At 41.3% G+C, this 15,975-nt stretch overlaps 1 protein-coding gene across 1 annotated transcript in view; it reads left to right on the top strand.

The window, feature by feature from the left end:
* UNC119 (unc-119 lipid binding chaperone) overlaps positions 1 to 11,360 on the top strand; it is a 38,926-nt gene extending 27,566 nt beyond the window's left edge. The window contains exons 3-5 of the mRNA XM_033922314.1: positions 3,759 to 3,861; positions 7,550 to 7,722; positions 10,463 to 11,360. Of these exons, the coding sequence (XP_033778205.1) occupies positions 3,759 to 3,861; positions 7,550 to 7,722; positions 10,463 to 10,575 (389 nt within the window). The 3' untranslated portion in view covers positions 10,576 to 11,360. The remainder of the gene's footprint in view (positions 1 to 3,758; positions 3,862 to 7,549; positions 7,723 to 10,462) is intronic.
* Positions 11,361 to 15,975: the final 4,615 nt, after the last annotated feature.

Genomic DNA, 15,975 nt, shown 5'->3' with positions numbered 1-15,975 from the left:
TATTCTGGACAAACTGAAGTTGCCTACAGTCTTTATCATAACCACCTTGGAACAGGGAGTTACAGTAATCCAAATGAGATATTACAAACACACGTACTCATAATAGGATTCAAAGTATTCCCATGTTCAACAGTTTGAATGGAATGAATATGCTACAGTTTAAAAAAAACCCACTTCCATACTACATTGGCTATATGAGCTTGAAATATTAAACCGGAATCAGTAATAACCCCCAATATCTGAATCTTGTAGCAAACTGTGAGTTGGGCATTACAAAGGGTTAGAGAGGACAAGGGAGAAAATTGACTATTTCTATGAAATAATGGTAATTTGGTCCTAAATTTGATTTTTGCCTTATCTTGAAGATTACAATGTGGATTAACGTACAGTACTATACAATTAAATACGATTGTTTTTCCATGCATTAAATCCAAATGTAGCCCTCCCTTTAAAAAACAAAAATTATATCCAATACAATGTAGTACACTCAACTACACCACTGAGAATCTTCATGGTTAGGATACCAACTAGTGAAACCCTCCCCACGTAACCACTATAGGCCTTTAATTTTGTTGTTCCTCCCTTCCTCTATCTTAGCTTAACTAGGTCCCCTTTCTTGTCATGTAATGGTACCCTCTATTGATGATTTTGTGGAATTGCATTTGTTTTTCCAGGAGCTATTGTATTAGCCATATCTCCTAGCATAGTTCTTCTCATCCCTAGCCAATTAGTCCACCTGCAAGTCTGACTTTCAGGATATATAAATATGCATGAGGTTTTCTCGCATCATCATATCTCATGCACATTTAATGTACTAAAAATTTGGCTGGCCTGTAGGACCAAAGAACTGTTATAGAAAACCACCACACTTCTGTTACCAACCAGAAGTGTCCTAGTTTAGGTTTTAGACCAGTGTCTCTCAAACTTTCTCGAGCTGGGGCACACTAAAAGTAATGGCCAAAGCATGAGGCACCCAGAAGTGTGCAGATGTTATTGTGATGACATCATCATGTTGATGTCTGCGCATGTGCAAAGGCCCTCCAGATGGGCCCTGAGATTCCAGTAGGGGGTGCCAGCAGGGAAGAGAGCTGCAGAGAAGGAGAGGCACTGGCGCCAGCTGATAGCTTGAAGTAGTTGAGAAACACTGCTGTAGGCAAAGTACCCCCTAAGTCTAAGAAATATCAGCTGAGTACCCAAACCACAGACCTCCCTAGGCCCACCCAAGCTCTGCCCCAGATCCCATCCCCTTAACTAATTATAATGCAATTTTTTCCATTCATTTTTCATATACACACAATATACACAGCAGATATAAATTCTCAAAACTGACACATTTCAATCACTATATTGAAAATAAAATCATTTTACCTACCGGTGATCCTCTGTAGGCTGCTGTAATTAGCTTTAAAGGTGAGGCCAGGAGGGAAGCTGGCGGACGCTAGAGAGAAGGGGGAAACGTGCAGGCCTGCAGTGAATTGGGCAGCGCTGGCACTGTACCGCATAGGGAAGTCAGCTGGCAGGTGCTTCTCTTCCTCCTCAGGGTGCCGCGGCACACTTGGAATCTCAGGAGGCACTCAAGTGTGCCTTGGCACACAGTTTGAGAGACACTGTTTTAGACAGTCTGTAAAATGTTCTTTAGTTTTCTTATGTGATACCAAGTGGTCTAAAGATGAAAACAGGTAATCAGTAGACATGTGCATCTACTCAGACTTTCTGGATCTCATCTCACTCAGTGGACCAGTAACCATAGTAGAAACTGTTTTGCCTTTTTTGCCAAATGGGCTTGTGAAGTTGCAGGAAAAATGTGGCAGCTGTGTGTAATGGAAAGTAATCATTCTAAAAATTTCTTAGTTCCCATGTCTGTTCGCATCCATGTATAGCAGTGTTGTTCAAAGTATTTTGGTCAAGTACTTAAGTAAAAGTAAAAATACATGTATTTTTTAATACTTAAGTAATTTTTTAATGTGTACTTCACTGTACTTTTATTTTTACTTGGGCAGTAACTTTTTTATTTTTTTTTTATTTTTTACTTAATATAATACTTTTTGAGTAAAAGTATCATAACTACGAGTGCAACTATTGTTAATGTTTTTATCCCAACAATTCAATCCACTTTTCTTTTAGTAAAACTAAAATTTGAAAATGACTGTCACTCATGCAAGTGCACTCGTGAGACATCACCTAACTAGCACAGCTGGTTCAGCAGCTGCACTGGAAGTCTGAGCAAAGAGTTGCTTCCTTCAAATCAGGCCAGGTTGCAATATTGCTGATATCTTTTGACTGGATCTGCAGATATTGATCAAGGAATCTCTATCTGAAACACTTCAGCAAAAAATTATGATTGTCATCATCTATTTTAGAAACAGTGTGGTTTAATTCATCCCTTGCATGTTCATCATCATCATGCTGGCCAATTACAGAGAAAGCCTTCACAAAGTTGACTTTCTTTTCTAACAGTTTTTCAGTTGATGGTAAACTGTTTGAATATCTTTGAGAACATCAATGTGTGGAAACCCTTCAGTCTTGGGGAAAGACAAACAGGCTTTCTCTAAAGACTATCCATTCAGGAGACAGTCGCCTCAATGTAAAATTTTATTTGGGATGACCGGCAATCGATTGTGGTAGAGACATATGTCTGATCACCGAAAATTGCTACCAGCTTCAACTTCATCTCCACTTCAAAGAAAGTGACCCAACTCATCTCTGTTTTGTTTGGCTGAAGACCAGTAACCAGTTCAACATACACAGGCAACTCCACTGTTCTTATAACCCCGTATTTGATTGAGTCACATTGGCTCCCTATCACGCACCGTATAACATACAAAATTTTATTGCTAGTATTCAAAACTCTAACCTCAAATGAACCTTCATTTATAAACCGGATGCTTATCCCACATAATGTATCACGTTCGCTTCGTTCTTTAGCACAAGGGTTATTGGCAGTCCCTTCCTTAAAAGTGGTAGGTACCAGACGGCACGACATGTTCTCAATTGTGGCCCCCCAGACGTGGAACTCTTTGCCACAATATATAAAAAATGAAAAGGATCTCAGTCTTTTAAAAAATAAATTAAAAACTTTCCTTTTTAAAGATGCTTTTAATCTTTAATAGAAATACTCTTTTGCTGCAGTCAAGTTATCCCTCCCTATGTTTTTTCCTTGAATGTTCCCGTTTCTTCTCGCAACATCTAAAATGTAACTTTTCCCCTTTTTATCATTATGTGTCTTAGTATGTCCGTGTATAAGTCGGTTTCTTATTTAGTACTGGATACTATTAATATGTCTTTTAAAAGGATTAAGTTTGTTTTAAAATGTTCAAGTGTTTGTCTGCTTATGAGTTTTGATTTTAGTTTGTATATAATATTAGTATCTTGTTTTATAATGCTTATGTATCTTATTGTAAATCGCTTAGTAAATTATAGATAAGCGATTCATCAAATGAATAAATAAACATAAACATAAACATATAGGATATATTCACTGAACAGCAAAATATAAGTGAAATGATCCATTGTTTGCATGATGAGGTTTACAATAGCAAAATCATGTTCAAGGTTTTGCTGTTTGATTTGGTTTACTGAGGAATCATCATTTTCATCTTCCACTTTTACTTTTAACGTCAAGCACTAGGTAAAAGTAACACAATTTTACTTAAGTACAGTAATTAGTTAGTTTATAACACTGATACGTAGTGAAAGTAGCAAGGGAGAATTTCTATTCTACAGCCTGTAGAGACGGATTAATTTCATTTCTCTTGTAGAACGGGAGCACTGTGATAAGAAGGATATTGACCCCAATGCTGGACGATTTGTTCGCTATCAGTTTACCCCAGCATTTCTCAGACTGCGACAAGTTGGAGCTACGTGAGTAGAAATGTTCTTATTACCATGTTGGGATGAGTTTACAGGCATATCACATGGATGACAAGGAGATAGTTCTGCTTTTTTTCAAGACTAGCAGGACTTGTTACTAGAATACTCTCCAGTTTCTGGTACCACACATTAACGATGAGATATCTTGGAGGCAATTTAAGCTAAATAAAAATAGAACAGGCCTAATCAACTGTATAGAGTGTGGAGGAGTTGAGTTCTTCAAGCCTGAAAAGGAAAGACTTAGAGATGACTCAGAAACCCATGACGAGGATGAGATCTCCATCTTCATTAGAGGAAAAAAAATGTTTTTTAATCACAAGAGGAAATCTGGGTTAAAGAATTAAGAAAATATTCTAGCTAAGAGTAGTCTAGAATGTTGTCCTAGCGTACCGTGTATGGGACTCTTTGGGATTAATAAATAATAATAATAATTTTATTTTCTTGTATGCCTCCCCACCAGCAGTTCTAGGCGGTTCACAACAGAAGAACTGAAACATTTTAGTTGAAAAATACAATTTAAAAAAACACAACTATTATAAATACAGCATCCATTAAATACAGCATCAGTTAAAAAGTACATTTAAAATACAGAACCTAATAAAAAAATACCTTCTTAACCCTTTCAGGACCATAAGGATCGTAGGCCAATTTTTGTGGTTTTGACGACATTTTTATGGTAAAAAGGGCTTGCAGATGCCAAAAAATTGATTTTTTTTGTGAAATATCATTATTTTTTTAAAAAAAAATCACACTTCTGGCTTATGGACAGTGTGGCAAGTGAATCTTCTCGTCAATCTGGCAACGACGCTAATGAATGAATGTCGGAACCAGTTTGTTTACATAAAGGCAGTATCATATGGAATCCGTACATATCAAATTTAGAACTGTAGACTATCCCAATCAAAATTTATAGGATTTTAAAGTTATGGGACAAATATGTCCCTTGGTCCTGAAAGGGTTAAATATCAACATTCTTGTTTATCAAATAGGTGAGTTTTCAATAATTTCCCAAATGTAAGATAAGAATAGGCTTGAACAATCAGCAGACTCATCCAGGAGTTCAACTTCTCCGCCTGATATTCCAGCGTCCTGTCCAAAAAAGTCTTATAGCGACAGGCCTTTGGGGTAGGGAAGAGGAACATACCTGAATTTCTGGTACATTTTAATGAATTAAACAATTTCAGATGCCTCCTTTTCGTTGATTAGATGACCCTCTTGCGGTATCTTTTCAGTAGAGCCTGCCCAGTGGCAAAATGGTTCCTTCTTGCTGTTAGAACTTGCAGGGCACATATAGTGCAGCACTTGGAGGGATGATTTGAGAGAGGAGACTTGATGCTGCTGACGTGTCATCTTTTATGACTATAGGGCATTGATGTGAGAGAAATGATGGCAACCCTAGGGGGAGGACTAGGACACACTGGCCACATTTAGAAAGCAAGAGTTGGAAATGCTCTAGTGTCGGATCAATTCCAAGGCCCAGTGTTTACAAGATACTGGTGGGATTCCTGTAGCTGTGTCGTACTCCTGGGAGAATTCTGCAACACTGCACAATGCAGAATTTGTGCAGAATTTTGTCTTTTCTATACAGGTGTAACTTTTGGCTGTCTTGCTTCCTCTTTGCAGATGCACCACTTCAGTGCAGCAAGAAGGGGAGCTGCTTAGCTGCAGATCAGGCTGTTTGCATTTTCTGTCGCCTTGGTCCCTCACAGTTCCTTTGAGCTATTCAGACCTCCATAAAGCCACATGGCTTAAAGGACCTGTCAGGCCTGGGTGGCAGAGGAGCATGAAGCAGTCTGATGTATGGCTGGGAAATTCCTTGTGCTGGTGTGAATTCGGGGGAAGGGGGGACTAGAAAAAAGTGGATGGAGTTGTGTATGCCATGAGGGTAGGGGCTGCAGCAAGGTGGATGGGATGCTGTGTTATGGGTGGGGGCGGTTGGACAAAAGGAAGGTGGGAGAGAGGGAGATACTTTGAGGGTGAATAGGACAGGGGTCTTGCTGAGAGTTAGGAGAAGAGCATATGGAGGGCAATGAAGACTAAGGGATGGGGAGAGAGATGTATAGAAGAGAGTGCTGAGAGTAGAGAACATGTGAATAGAAAGGGAATGGAGGAAGGGGAGAAAAATGAGAGGTATTCACCTTGGAGAAAGCTAGAGAAAGTTGAGGACTTAACAAGGAAAGAGATACAAGCTAAGAGAGAAGTAGAGAAGGTGGAACCTGAGGAGGGAAACTGCTATAGTGGGGGGGGGGGAGGGAGGTGACGCTAGCTATATAATGAGGCATTCTACACAAGAAAATTGAAAATTCTGTACACTATTCACTTTTTTTAAAATGCAGAACTTCCTACAGGAATACTCCTGGGGTAAGCAAGGCCTGGGAAGGTAAGGAATTCCAGATGAAATCATGGTGGCCTATTGCCCAGTTAGAAATCATTTTTATAATGTTTGTAATCCTGGACAAATGAGAGAAAGAAGAGCAGGAAGCTCAAATTTGGGAGTCCTAGAGAAGCAGCAGCATATATGGAGGGAAAGAAGATGCACCAGTAACTTCACCATATGTTTTCTGTTAGAAATTGCCTGTCTTGGTGGAAAGCAAAATTTTTACCCTTTTGTTTATATTCAAATCAACCATCCCAACCCCCATATTCTCAATTATAAACCCATTCAAATATAGACTTGAGGTACCTTATATACTCGAATATAAACTGAGATTTTTGGGCCCAAAAATGGGAGTATTAGTTTATATTCGGGTCAGCTCTCACCCGCCACCCCTCCCGGACCTTTTGCAGGCCTCCACTGACCTTGCCATAAGACTTGGTGGTCCAGTGTTGGACTGGCTCAGGAAGGATCTCTCCCGCCTCCTGTCCTGGCCGACTAACAGCTCTCATCTCCCTCCCACCTCCCCGATTAATTAAAAGTGTGCCTTTATAATCCTTGGAGGTCCAGCGGTGAATCGGGGCAGAAGCGATCTACCTATGTCCCTGCCCCATGCAGAGCTGCTATTTTAATGACTGCTGCAAGTTCTTGTGGCAGCCTTGTGAGACCGCAGGAACTCTGAGGCTGCCATGAGTTCTTATGGGAACCTCAGTGTTCCCATGAGAACTTGCCGCAGCCATTCAGATAGTGGCTCTGCACAGGGCAGGGGGGTAGGAAGTTCGCTTCTGCCCCGATTCACCACTAGACCACCAGGGATTTTAAAAGATACACTTTTTATTAATCGGGGAGGTGGGAGGGAGATGAGAGCTGTTAGTCGGCCAGAACAGGAGGTGGGAGAGATCCATCCTGAGCCAGCCCACCACTGGCCCACCAGGTCTTATGGCAGGCCCAGTAGAGGCCTGCAAGGCATCGGGAGAAAGGGGGGGACAAAGTGAAGAGCCTGGCTGGGCAAGAAAGGAGGAGGGCTGGGTGCAAAGCTAGGCAGGGCAAATGAATATAACAACCCACCCCCACCCCTTCCGGTTTATATTTGGGTCAACTTTTTTTCCCTCCTTTTTGGGGAGAGAGGGTTACCTCAGTTTATATTTGAGTATATATGGTTTGTCTTTTTCCACTTTCTACCTGTAGAAATAAAGAACAATTGATATTTGACCCATTCATCACTTCAATTCAGATTTGTGCCTGTTTTTATGTGAGCACTGTGCCAAGATTAAGGATGAAAACCGGTGATGTTTTTCCTTGTAGAGTTGAGTTCACTGTTGGGGACAAGCCCATTAATAAATTTCGCATGATTGAGAGACACTACTTTCGGAACCAACTACTGAAAAGCTTTGACTTTGAGTTTGGCTTCTGCATCCCTAGCAGTAAGAACACATGTGAGCACATCTATGAGTTCCCACAGTTATCGGAGGAGCTCAGTAAGTATCTGCTAGTATTAATCCTCCTATTGCCCTACAACAAGAGCAAAACATCTTGATTCTGAGCTCTGGTACACATTGTGGGGCATATTCTAGAAACTGCGTCCTGATTGTAGGCGGCAGTAGGTGTCCTACCGCTGTCTAACCAGCCAATTGGGATGCACATTTTAAGAAATACCCCCCCCCCCCCGAGGCAGACCACATACACCGTAGATGTTTGTTGTAGTTGAGGGAGACGCGTAGGGACGCTTAAGCTTGCCCAAGGCTAGATGTGGGTGTGGTTTTGCCTGGAAGTTGCTTTGGATGAGCTTAGGTGGCTCTAAGTATCTCCCTAAGGCTGCAATAGTGCCTGAAATGTAGGCCAACAAAAAGCTGGTCTACATTTCAAATATATCTCAAAAATGTGGGAGATATTATCAAAATAGCTGGATAGAGCAATCAATAAATTTCTAAAATCTCAGCTTTATTCATTTTCTTTAAAATATTCTTTCATACATTTCATACATTCATAAAGTGCTTCATCCGTGCGATCATTTGTGCGTGGGTAACAAGCTACAGTGGTTATTCAAAGAACTTCATACTCTTCTTGATCATTTTGTCGATCTTCTATCAGTGAACCATAACGTTCATTCATTGAATTGAATTGAATATTATTTGAATATTATTGAATTGAATATTATTTATAACCACTGAGTAAAAGTGAACTTAGTGCAAAAAGTGCTATGGTGCTGTGCATTTACCCCCTCCCCCCCCCCATACATTCATAAAATGCTTCATCCGTGCGATCATTTGTGCGTGGGTAACAAGCTACAGTGGTTATTCATACATTCATAAAGTGCTTCATCCGTGCGATCATTTGTGCGTGGGTAACATGTAACCCAAATGAGTTTAAAGCACAGCACCATAGCACTTTTTGCACTAAGTTCACTTTTACTCAGTGGTTATAAATAATATTCAATTCAATGAGAGACTATGAATGAACGTTATGGTTCACTGATAGAAGATCGACAAAATGATCAAGAAGAGTATGAAGTTCTTTGAATAACCACTGTAGCTTGTTACCCACGCACAAATGATCGCACGGATGAAGCACTTTATGAATGTATGAAATGTATGAAAGAATATTTTAAAGAAAATGAATAAAGCTGAGATTTTAGAAATCTACATTTCAAATTGACATGGCCACTATTCTGATGGCAGCAAAGAAATCTCACTGCCGCGATCAGCTGAGTGGCTGCGGCAGAGAACTCGCTTGCTCCCACCCTCCCCACGAAGTCGGGTGGTAGGAGGGGGATGCCCACTCCCTCCTGCCACCCCCCTCCTTGAAGCATCCCCCTGCAGGAAGAGTGCACAATTCCTCCTGCCGGAACCCCCAACCCCAATTGCGAGAGGCAGGAGGGATGCCCACTCCCTCCTGCCAGAACACCTCCTCTCCTGAAACACCCTCCACCCAGCAACCGACTGACCCCCCTCAACTCCCAGAATGCATCAGGAAAGGGAAGGCCCACCATTTTCCAGTGGTGGGCCTGATGGCAGGAGGGTATATGCCTCCCTCCGGTTGGACCTTCTGTTTACAAGGTACGGGAGGGGGGAGTTGAGGGGGGTGGTGGTCTCCCCTTTAGGGAGATCGCCAGGTGTATGGGTGGTCGGCGGGTAGAGGGGTGGTTGCCGGATGGTTGCCAGGTGGGGAGGTATTTCGGGGGGCATCCCTCCTGCCTATCGTGGTTGGGAGGGGGGTGTTCTGGCAGGAGGAATTGGGCACTCCCCCTGCCAGGGGATGCTTCAGGGGGGTGTGGTGGCAGGAGGGAGAGGGCATCCCTCCTGCTGCCCAACTTAGCTGGAGGGGAGGCGAGTTCCCTGCTGCTCAGCTAATTGTGGTAGGGAGATTCCCTTGCCGCAATCAGCTGAGAGGCAATATGATTCTCTAAACAACGTCTCACATGGACGCTAGTTAAAGAATCGGGGTGGCAATTCTGTATAGGATGCCCGTGTGCCATTTTCAAAAGCTGCTTAGGCTGCTGACATCGGGTGACCTATACAGAATGAGGCCGTTTAGGTCTGATTTGATTTTGTGTGTGTACCTTCTTTTGAGCATAGGATGTCAGAAAATTCTTTGTTGGCTAAAACTTTTGTTCAGTGGGAGAGCAGAGGCCACTGTTCCCTGTCTTTGTCATTCATCATAAATCATCCTGAGTCAGGAAGACAGTTCTTAATGGCTCTCAAGAACTTGATTTCTTAGTTTTAAAACTATTTCTTTTGAGCTTTTTAAGAAAAGAGAATAACTTGATACAGCTGCTCCTCTCAGATTTGAAGGCTTATCAAATTGTTTATCCTTATCATGTTTATTCCTGTGGTAGAGGCTGCTCAGGCAGGAACTCTTTGAGATATTTGTGATAGGGAGATACCATGAGGTACCTTGCTTGATCTCTGGGCAAGTTTAGGAACAGCTGACACCCAGACAGACGATGGTAGGAAGTAGGTCTCTACAGACTCTGTAGGCCTATTGAATTAGTTGGCCTCTGGGAATCTTGTGTGGAAATATGTGAATTCTTTAGGCTGTGTAAGGTAACAGTAATTGTAGTAGAAATCTTGGGAGAGAAATATTCCACTATGAGTTCTTTTTTAAATCTCCTGTCACATCTGATTCTCTTGTTTCTATTTCTTAATTTAAAAGGGTTGCTATTGAGGGTCATATTGTGGGGGTGGCAATTTGGGACCTCACTATGTGCCTCTCTTACAGTTCAAGAGATGATTCTCCATCCCTATGAGACCCAGTCGGACAGTTTCTATTTTGTAGATGAGAAACTGGTGATGCATAATAAAGCAGATTATTCCTACAGCGGTGGACCATGAGGACAATTCAGCGCTGGAAGGTGAAGAGTGCTGGCATCCTTTTACCTGTAGTGATTCACCAGGGATCCCATTGTTCTTCTGCAGTTGACTATGATCTTGATACAGGGACCAGGTTCATAGTAGTAAGCATTTCATGACTTAACTGTATCTTCTGTTCCTTGAGAGTTTTATCAGGTTCTGGAAGTGTCCTTGCTGGATATTTTCCCTAACAGATGAGGCTGAGGTTGGCCATCATCTACTGTCACATCTGGAGCTTCCATGTCACAAAATCTTTCATCTGAATCAGAGTATCCATTGAAATGTTGATCTAGGTTGTCCTTCCAGAGTGTTTGGCGCAACGCTGCAGTAAACCACCTGAATACATGAAGATATTTCATTTAATATTAGAAGTGCTAAATGGAAACTGAAAATAGGGGGACTGAAAGAAAGCCAAACACAATGCATTTACAACTGTAGCTCGTCTTCCCTCCTGTTTTCCTGCACCTTCCAATCTGGAATTAGTAACTTGAAATGTTGTAAACTTTTTATTTGGGTATATACCTACATCCAGCTGCAATCCCTTCCCCTGCTGTAACATTTTAAACTATTTTGAGGTAAGAAGGTATCAATCTGTGGGGCTTGTCTTGAGAGCAGATAGCAGAACATTTTGTCTGCTTACCCTCATCTAAAGCAGAGTGCCCATAGTAGAGAATGACACAGGGATAAATTTTTCCCTGTCTCCATGGGAACTCATTTTCCCGTCCCACCCCGAAGAGTTTTCCTGAACCTGCCCCATTCCTGCAAGGTCCATCCTCATCTGCACAAGCTTCAAACACTTTAAAATCATAAGTAGCAACATTCTAGAGCTCAGATTGTGATGTCATAATGCCTCATTCCACCAATGCCTAAGCTCTGTCCTCATCTGCACAAGCTTCAAACCCTTTAAAATCATAAGAAGCAACATTCTAGAGCTTAGATTGTGATGTCATAATGCCTCAGTCCACCAATGCCTAAGCTCTGTCCTCATCTGCACAAGCCTCAAACAATTTAAAATCCAAGTGTTCGAGGCTTGTGGATTTAAGGCAGGGTTGACAGGAATGGGATAGGGACTGTGCCAAAACTCACGGGGACCGAACGGGGAAATTGAGTTCCTGTGGGGACGGAGACAAATTTGTCCCCGTGTCATTCTCTAGTTCAAAGCTCTGAAGTGAAGTCTGTATTTCCTGGGTAGGAAAGGACTGCTTTTGGCTGCTTCAAGCATTTCTCACAGTGGCAGCAGTTTGATGCTTATACTCCTACTGTCACGCCTGTCCTTGTTGCTCAACAAGCAGTGGTGTCTCCCCCCCCCCTCCCGCTCCCCCCCCCCCCCTATCTCTTATTGTATGCTGTGTGAGACCTTGTTTAAGTGGTTTCTCTTTTTCCTTTTTTGGAGCAATTCTCAATAGCAGTGAGTGTGGTCTCTTTGCTTCTCATATCGCTGAACTTTATCATTGTGCCACCTTGCCTTGTACTACTGAAATTTTAGCTTGGATTTTGCTCTAGTAGGCCATGGACAGCGAAAGCTGGAGCCTCTGTGTGATGGAAAGTTAGTAAAGAAGATAATTCCTTCTTTTGTATCCCTTTTGCTATCCATGTTCAAAGGATGGTGCTACCAGTCACATCTAATTTTATTTTATTCAAATATGTAAATGAGATCGAAACAACAAAGTGCACAATTGAACATAACACGATACAGTTCCCTACATAAGGTATGGTGGGGGTGTTTAATAAAGAAATGTTTCTCAACCCTCTCCTTGAGGCACATCTAGCCAGTTGGGTTTCAGGATTACCACTATGAATATGTATGAAATATTTTACATATATGACTACTAGGTCCCTGCTATATGCAAAACTATCACTCCAATTCATTGTGGTGACCTGGTAGGTGTACTTCCAGGAGAGCATTGAAATGCACTGTTATAAGACAGGTTTATCAATGACCGTTTTCCAAAGGGGTGTACACATTCCTGAATGATAACAGAGCAATTAGGTTACGTATCCAGGCAATACTGGAATTCAAAAGAATGGTATATACTAAGGCACAAAACTAAAAATTAGAAAAAGATAATTATAGCATTGCCATGTTTTTTAAAGACAGAATTATTTCTGTCTAATTTGACTGGAATATTTATTCCATAATGTTGGGTTACCAAGCCAGTGCACTGGTTTCATTATGTCACCACTATGGTTTCCTTCTGCAGAGGACGGCAAAGATCTTGTTTGCAACTTGCAGTGTTTGACCTGGAATATAACTTCTTAAACATCTAGCTAAATAATCTGGAGCAAAGTCATGGTGACATTTAAAACTACTAGTAATGGCTTTGAATTTAACAACTTACTAGGGCTAATAGCAGGTGTAACTTTTAAGTGGACAGATGCCGCTGCTCTCCACAGCCTCTTAGTAACTGAGTGACAGGATTTTGATTTGACTGAAGTTGCTGCATCCTGTTTGGGCTCCAGCCAAGGGCTACTAGCATCCATAATCTGTTCTGGTCAATCAAAATCTACTATGAGTACACTTCCCTGTCCTGAAGAAGAAAAAACAGTCCCATGTCAATACTACTACTAATAATAATAATAACTTTATTTTTCTATACCGCCATAGTCTTGCGACTTCTAGGCGGTTCACAATGAAGAATAGCTGTACAGTCAGCGAATTACAGTGTATAAATAGATAAGAGGTCACTGAGCGGTCAGTGATTACAAGGTGCAAATTGGTTAGAAGAAAAATATACATAGGTTACAGTATAAGAATTAACTTTTTACATATTACATTGAAAACGATCAGAAACTAGCGAATAGCTGGGTACAATTCTGAAGAGGACATTATAGCAGTCAGAGAATATAGGGTACCTATAATGAGGAAAATAAGAATTCAGGGTGATGTGTGATAGCTTTGATCGGGGGGAGAAAGTCTGGCTAGGACATGAATTTTTTAAACAAAGTGGTCTTTAATTCTTTCCGGAAGACGCTGTAGGTCAACCTAGCGACATCAATGAAGTAGCCTAGCCAAGATTGCTGTCTACCTAGAATCTTTAAAAAACATTTTTAAATGGTGCTTTGCACATAACTTACCACCCCATTTTTTTTTTTTTTTTAAGGAAGCCACGTTAGGCTTCTTTTTATCGCCAGCCATGGCGGTATTAGCTCCGACGCTATAAGCGTCGGAACCAAGACCACATTGCCAGTGATAAAAAAGCCTAATGCAGTTTCTAAAGAAAATGTTATGTAAGGTTAATGTAGAAGAACTCTTAAGCTGGTTTCCTAATTCTTTTTTGTGAAAATGACATTCTTTGCATAAATCCTCTTAGGTAAGGTCACAATTAGTTTGACTTCTAACCTACAAAATGTCACATTTTCTGCTAGTTTACACAGATGCTTAACCTAGCGGATGATTTGAGGCTTCTTTTCCTACTTCTACAGCCTGAGGGCCTAATCATGCATGTAAATTATGTTAACTGAATGTTTTCTGCAATGCAATAGAGCTTTGTGACAGCCTTCCTAAGAATAGACATAGCAGGCAGTACTTATGAAATCAGTAACTGGGCAAGATTGAGCTTTGAGAGTACCAACCTGGCAGTGAATGTGGTTTAGACAAGCTTTTTTTTGCTCCCTGTGAAATGAATGTAGCCATTTCAAGATGCTGCTACTATTACTACTACTAATTATTTCTATAGCGCTAACAGACATACGAGGCTGTACAGAGTCACAAAGGAGACTGTCCCTGCTTGAGGGAGCTTACAATTTAAACAGACAAGAGACAGACAGGATGCCATGGATACATGGTTAATCTGCTGGCTAAGGCAGTGGGGAGTAGGGTTATGGATTGAAGGCTACATCAAAAAGGTGGGTTTTCAGTCTCCTTTTAAACAAGGGAATGGGTATGGTGGACAAACTCAGGTAGTTTATTCCAGGCATACGGGGCAGCTAGATGAAAGGATTAAAGTCTGGAATTGGCAGTGGAGGAGATGGGCACAGCTAAGAGCAGCTGATCTGAGGAACGGAGTTCTCTGTGAGGTGTATAATGAGAGAGGAGAGATATTGAGAGGTAGCAGAATGAACACACTTGCAGGTTAGTAACAGGAGTTTGAACTATATGCGAAGGCGGATAGGGGAGCCAGTGAAGTGATTTAAAAAACATAGAAACATGATGGCAGATAAAGGCCAAATGGCCCATCTAGTCTGCCCGTCCGCAGTAACCATTATCTCCTCCTCTCCCTATTGGCTAAGGTTCTTAACATTTGCATCTCCTCTTCCTAAGGGCTAAGGCTCTGTGCACCCGCATTGTGAGGTCATAGAGCTGCCCATCCACAGTAACCATTATCTCTTTCTCTCTCTGAGAGATCCCAGTGCCTATCCCAGGCCCTTTTGAATTCAAAGGGGTAATATAACTGTGTGTTTTATACAATTTAAGGTGATCAATCAAAACTCTGTGCTGATCAGTATCCAAAATCAAGAACTACTGCAACCACTTTTTCCAGTGCCACTCAGACACCCTATAGAATTCAGAAAGTTTCATGAAACTACTACCTAATGCCCTCACTCTGAGTATGCTCCTGTATTTAACGAAAGCCCCCTTTTATCAAGCTTAGTGTTTTTTTTATCGCCGGCTTCTGCAGTAAAAACTTTAACGCTCATAGAATTCCTATGAGCGTCAGAGCTGCTTCTCCAGCGGTTGGCAATAAAAAAAAAAAAAATCAACAAACCTAAGTAGGACATATTTCACTGGTTTACCCAGAATGGGGGTATGTTGAAACTGTCCTAACATCTAATGCTGGGTTTAGAATTGCGATTCGTTTTTATTTTTCCCTGCCAATAACCATTTGGCATTTACAATTGTTTCTAAAAATCAATTTGTTTTATCACAGCTGACTATTTTAATAGTACCAAAGCAGCAGGGATTGAACTGTGACTTTAGTCCGAAATCTAAGTGGTCTCAAGTTTGAGCTTCCTACATCTATCTAAAAGTGCACAGACTGTATGATGGAGGGGGGAAAGAACCATATTCAAGACCTCTCTGGTATTGTTAATCCTCTGGGTTATGTCACCAGTAGGTGAAACTCTTCAAGAAGCTATATGAGATGGTTAACTGACAATTTTACCTTATGGAGGGGAAGGGGTTAATATTTTTCGGTCCAGGTAATTGCCAGTCCCTACTTTTTATTTTGATTAACACAGAGATGAACCTCCCCCCCCCTGTTATTTTGAACATGAGAAATCTCTAACCTTAAAGTGATGTCATTTTCACAAAACACTGAATTAAAAAGCATTGTCATGAAAACTTGGTGCCCAGAAAGGGTGCTGGCTTAGCTGCATTCTCAGGGTCCAGAAGCATGTGAGCCTGGTAAAACAATAATATAACTATGTAAGGAATGCTAAATT

The sequence above is a fragment of the Geotrypetes seraphini genome, chromosome 15 (genome assembly GCF_902459505.1).
Source record: "Geotrypetes seraphini chromosome 15, aGeoSer1.1, whole genome shotgun sequence".
In the NCBI taxonomy this organism is placed as follows: Eukaryota; Metazoa; Chordata; class Amphibia; order Gymnophiona; family Dermophiidae; genus Geotrypetes; species Geotrypetes seraphini.
The sequence above is the reverse complement of the archived record's forward strand: the minus strand, read 5'-3'. Positions and strand labels throughout refer to the sequence as shown.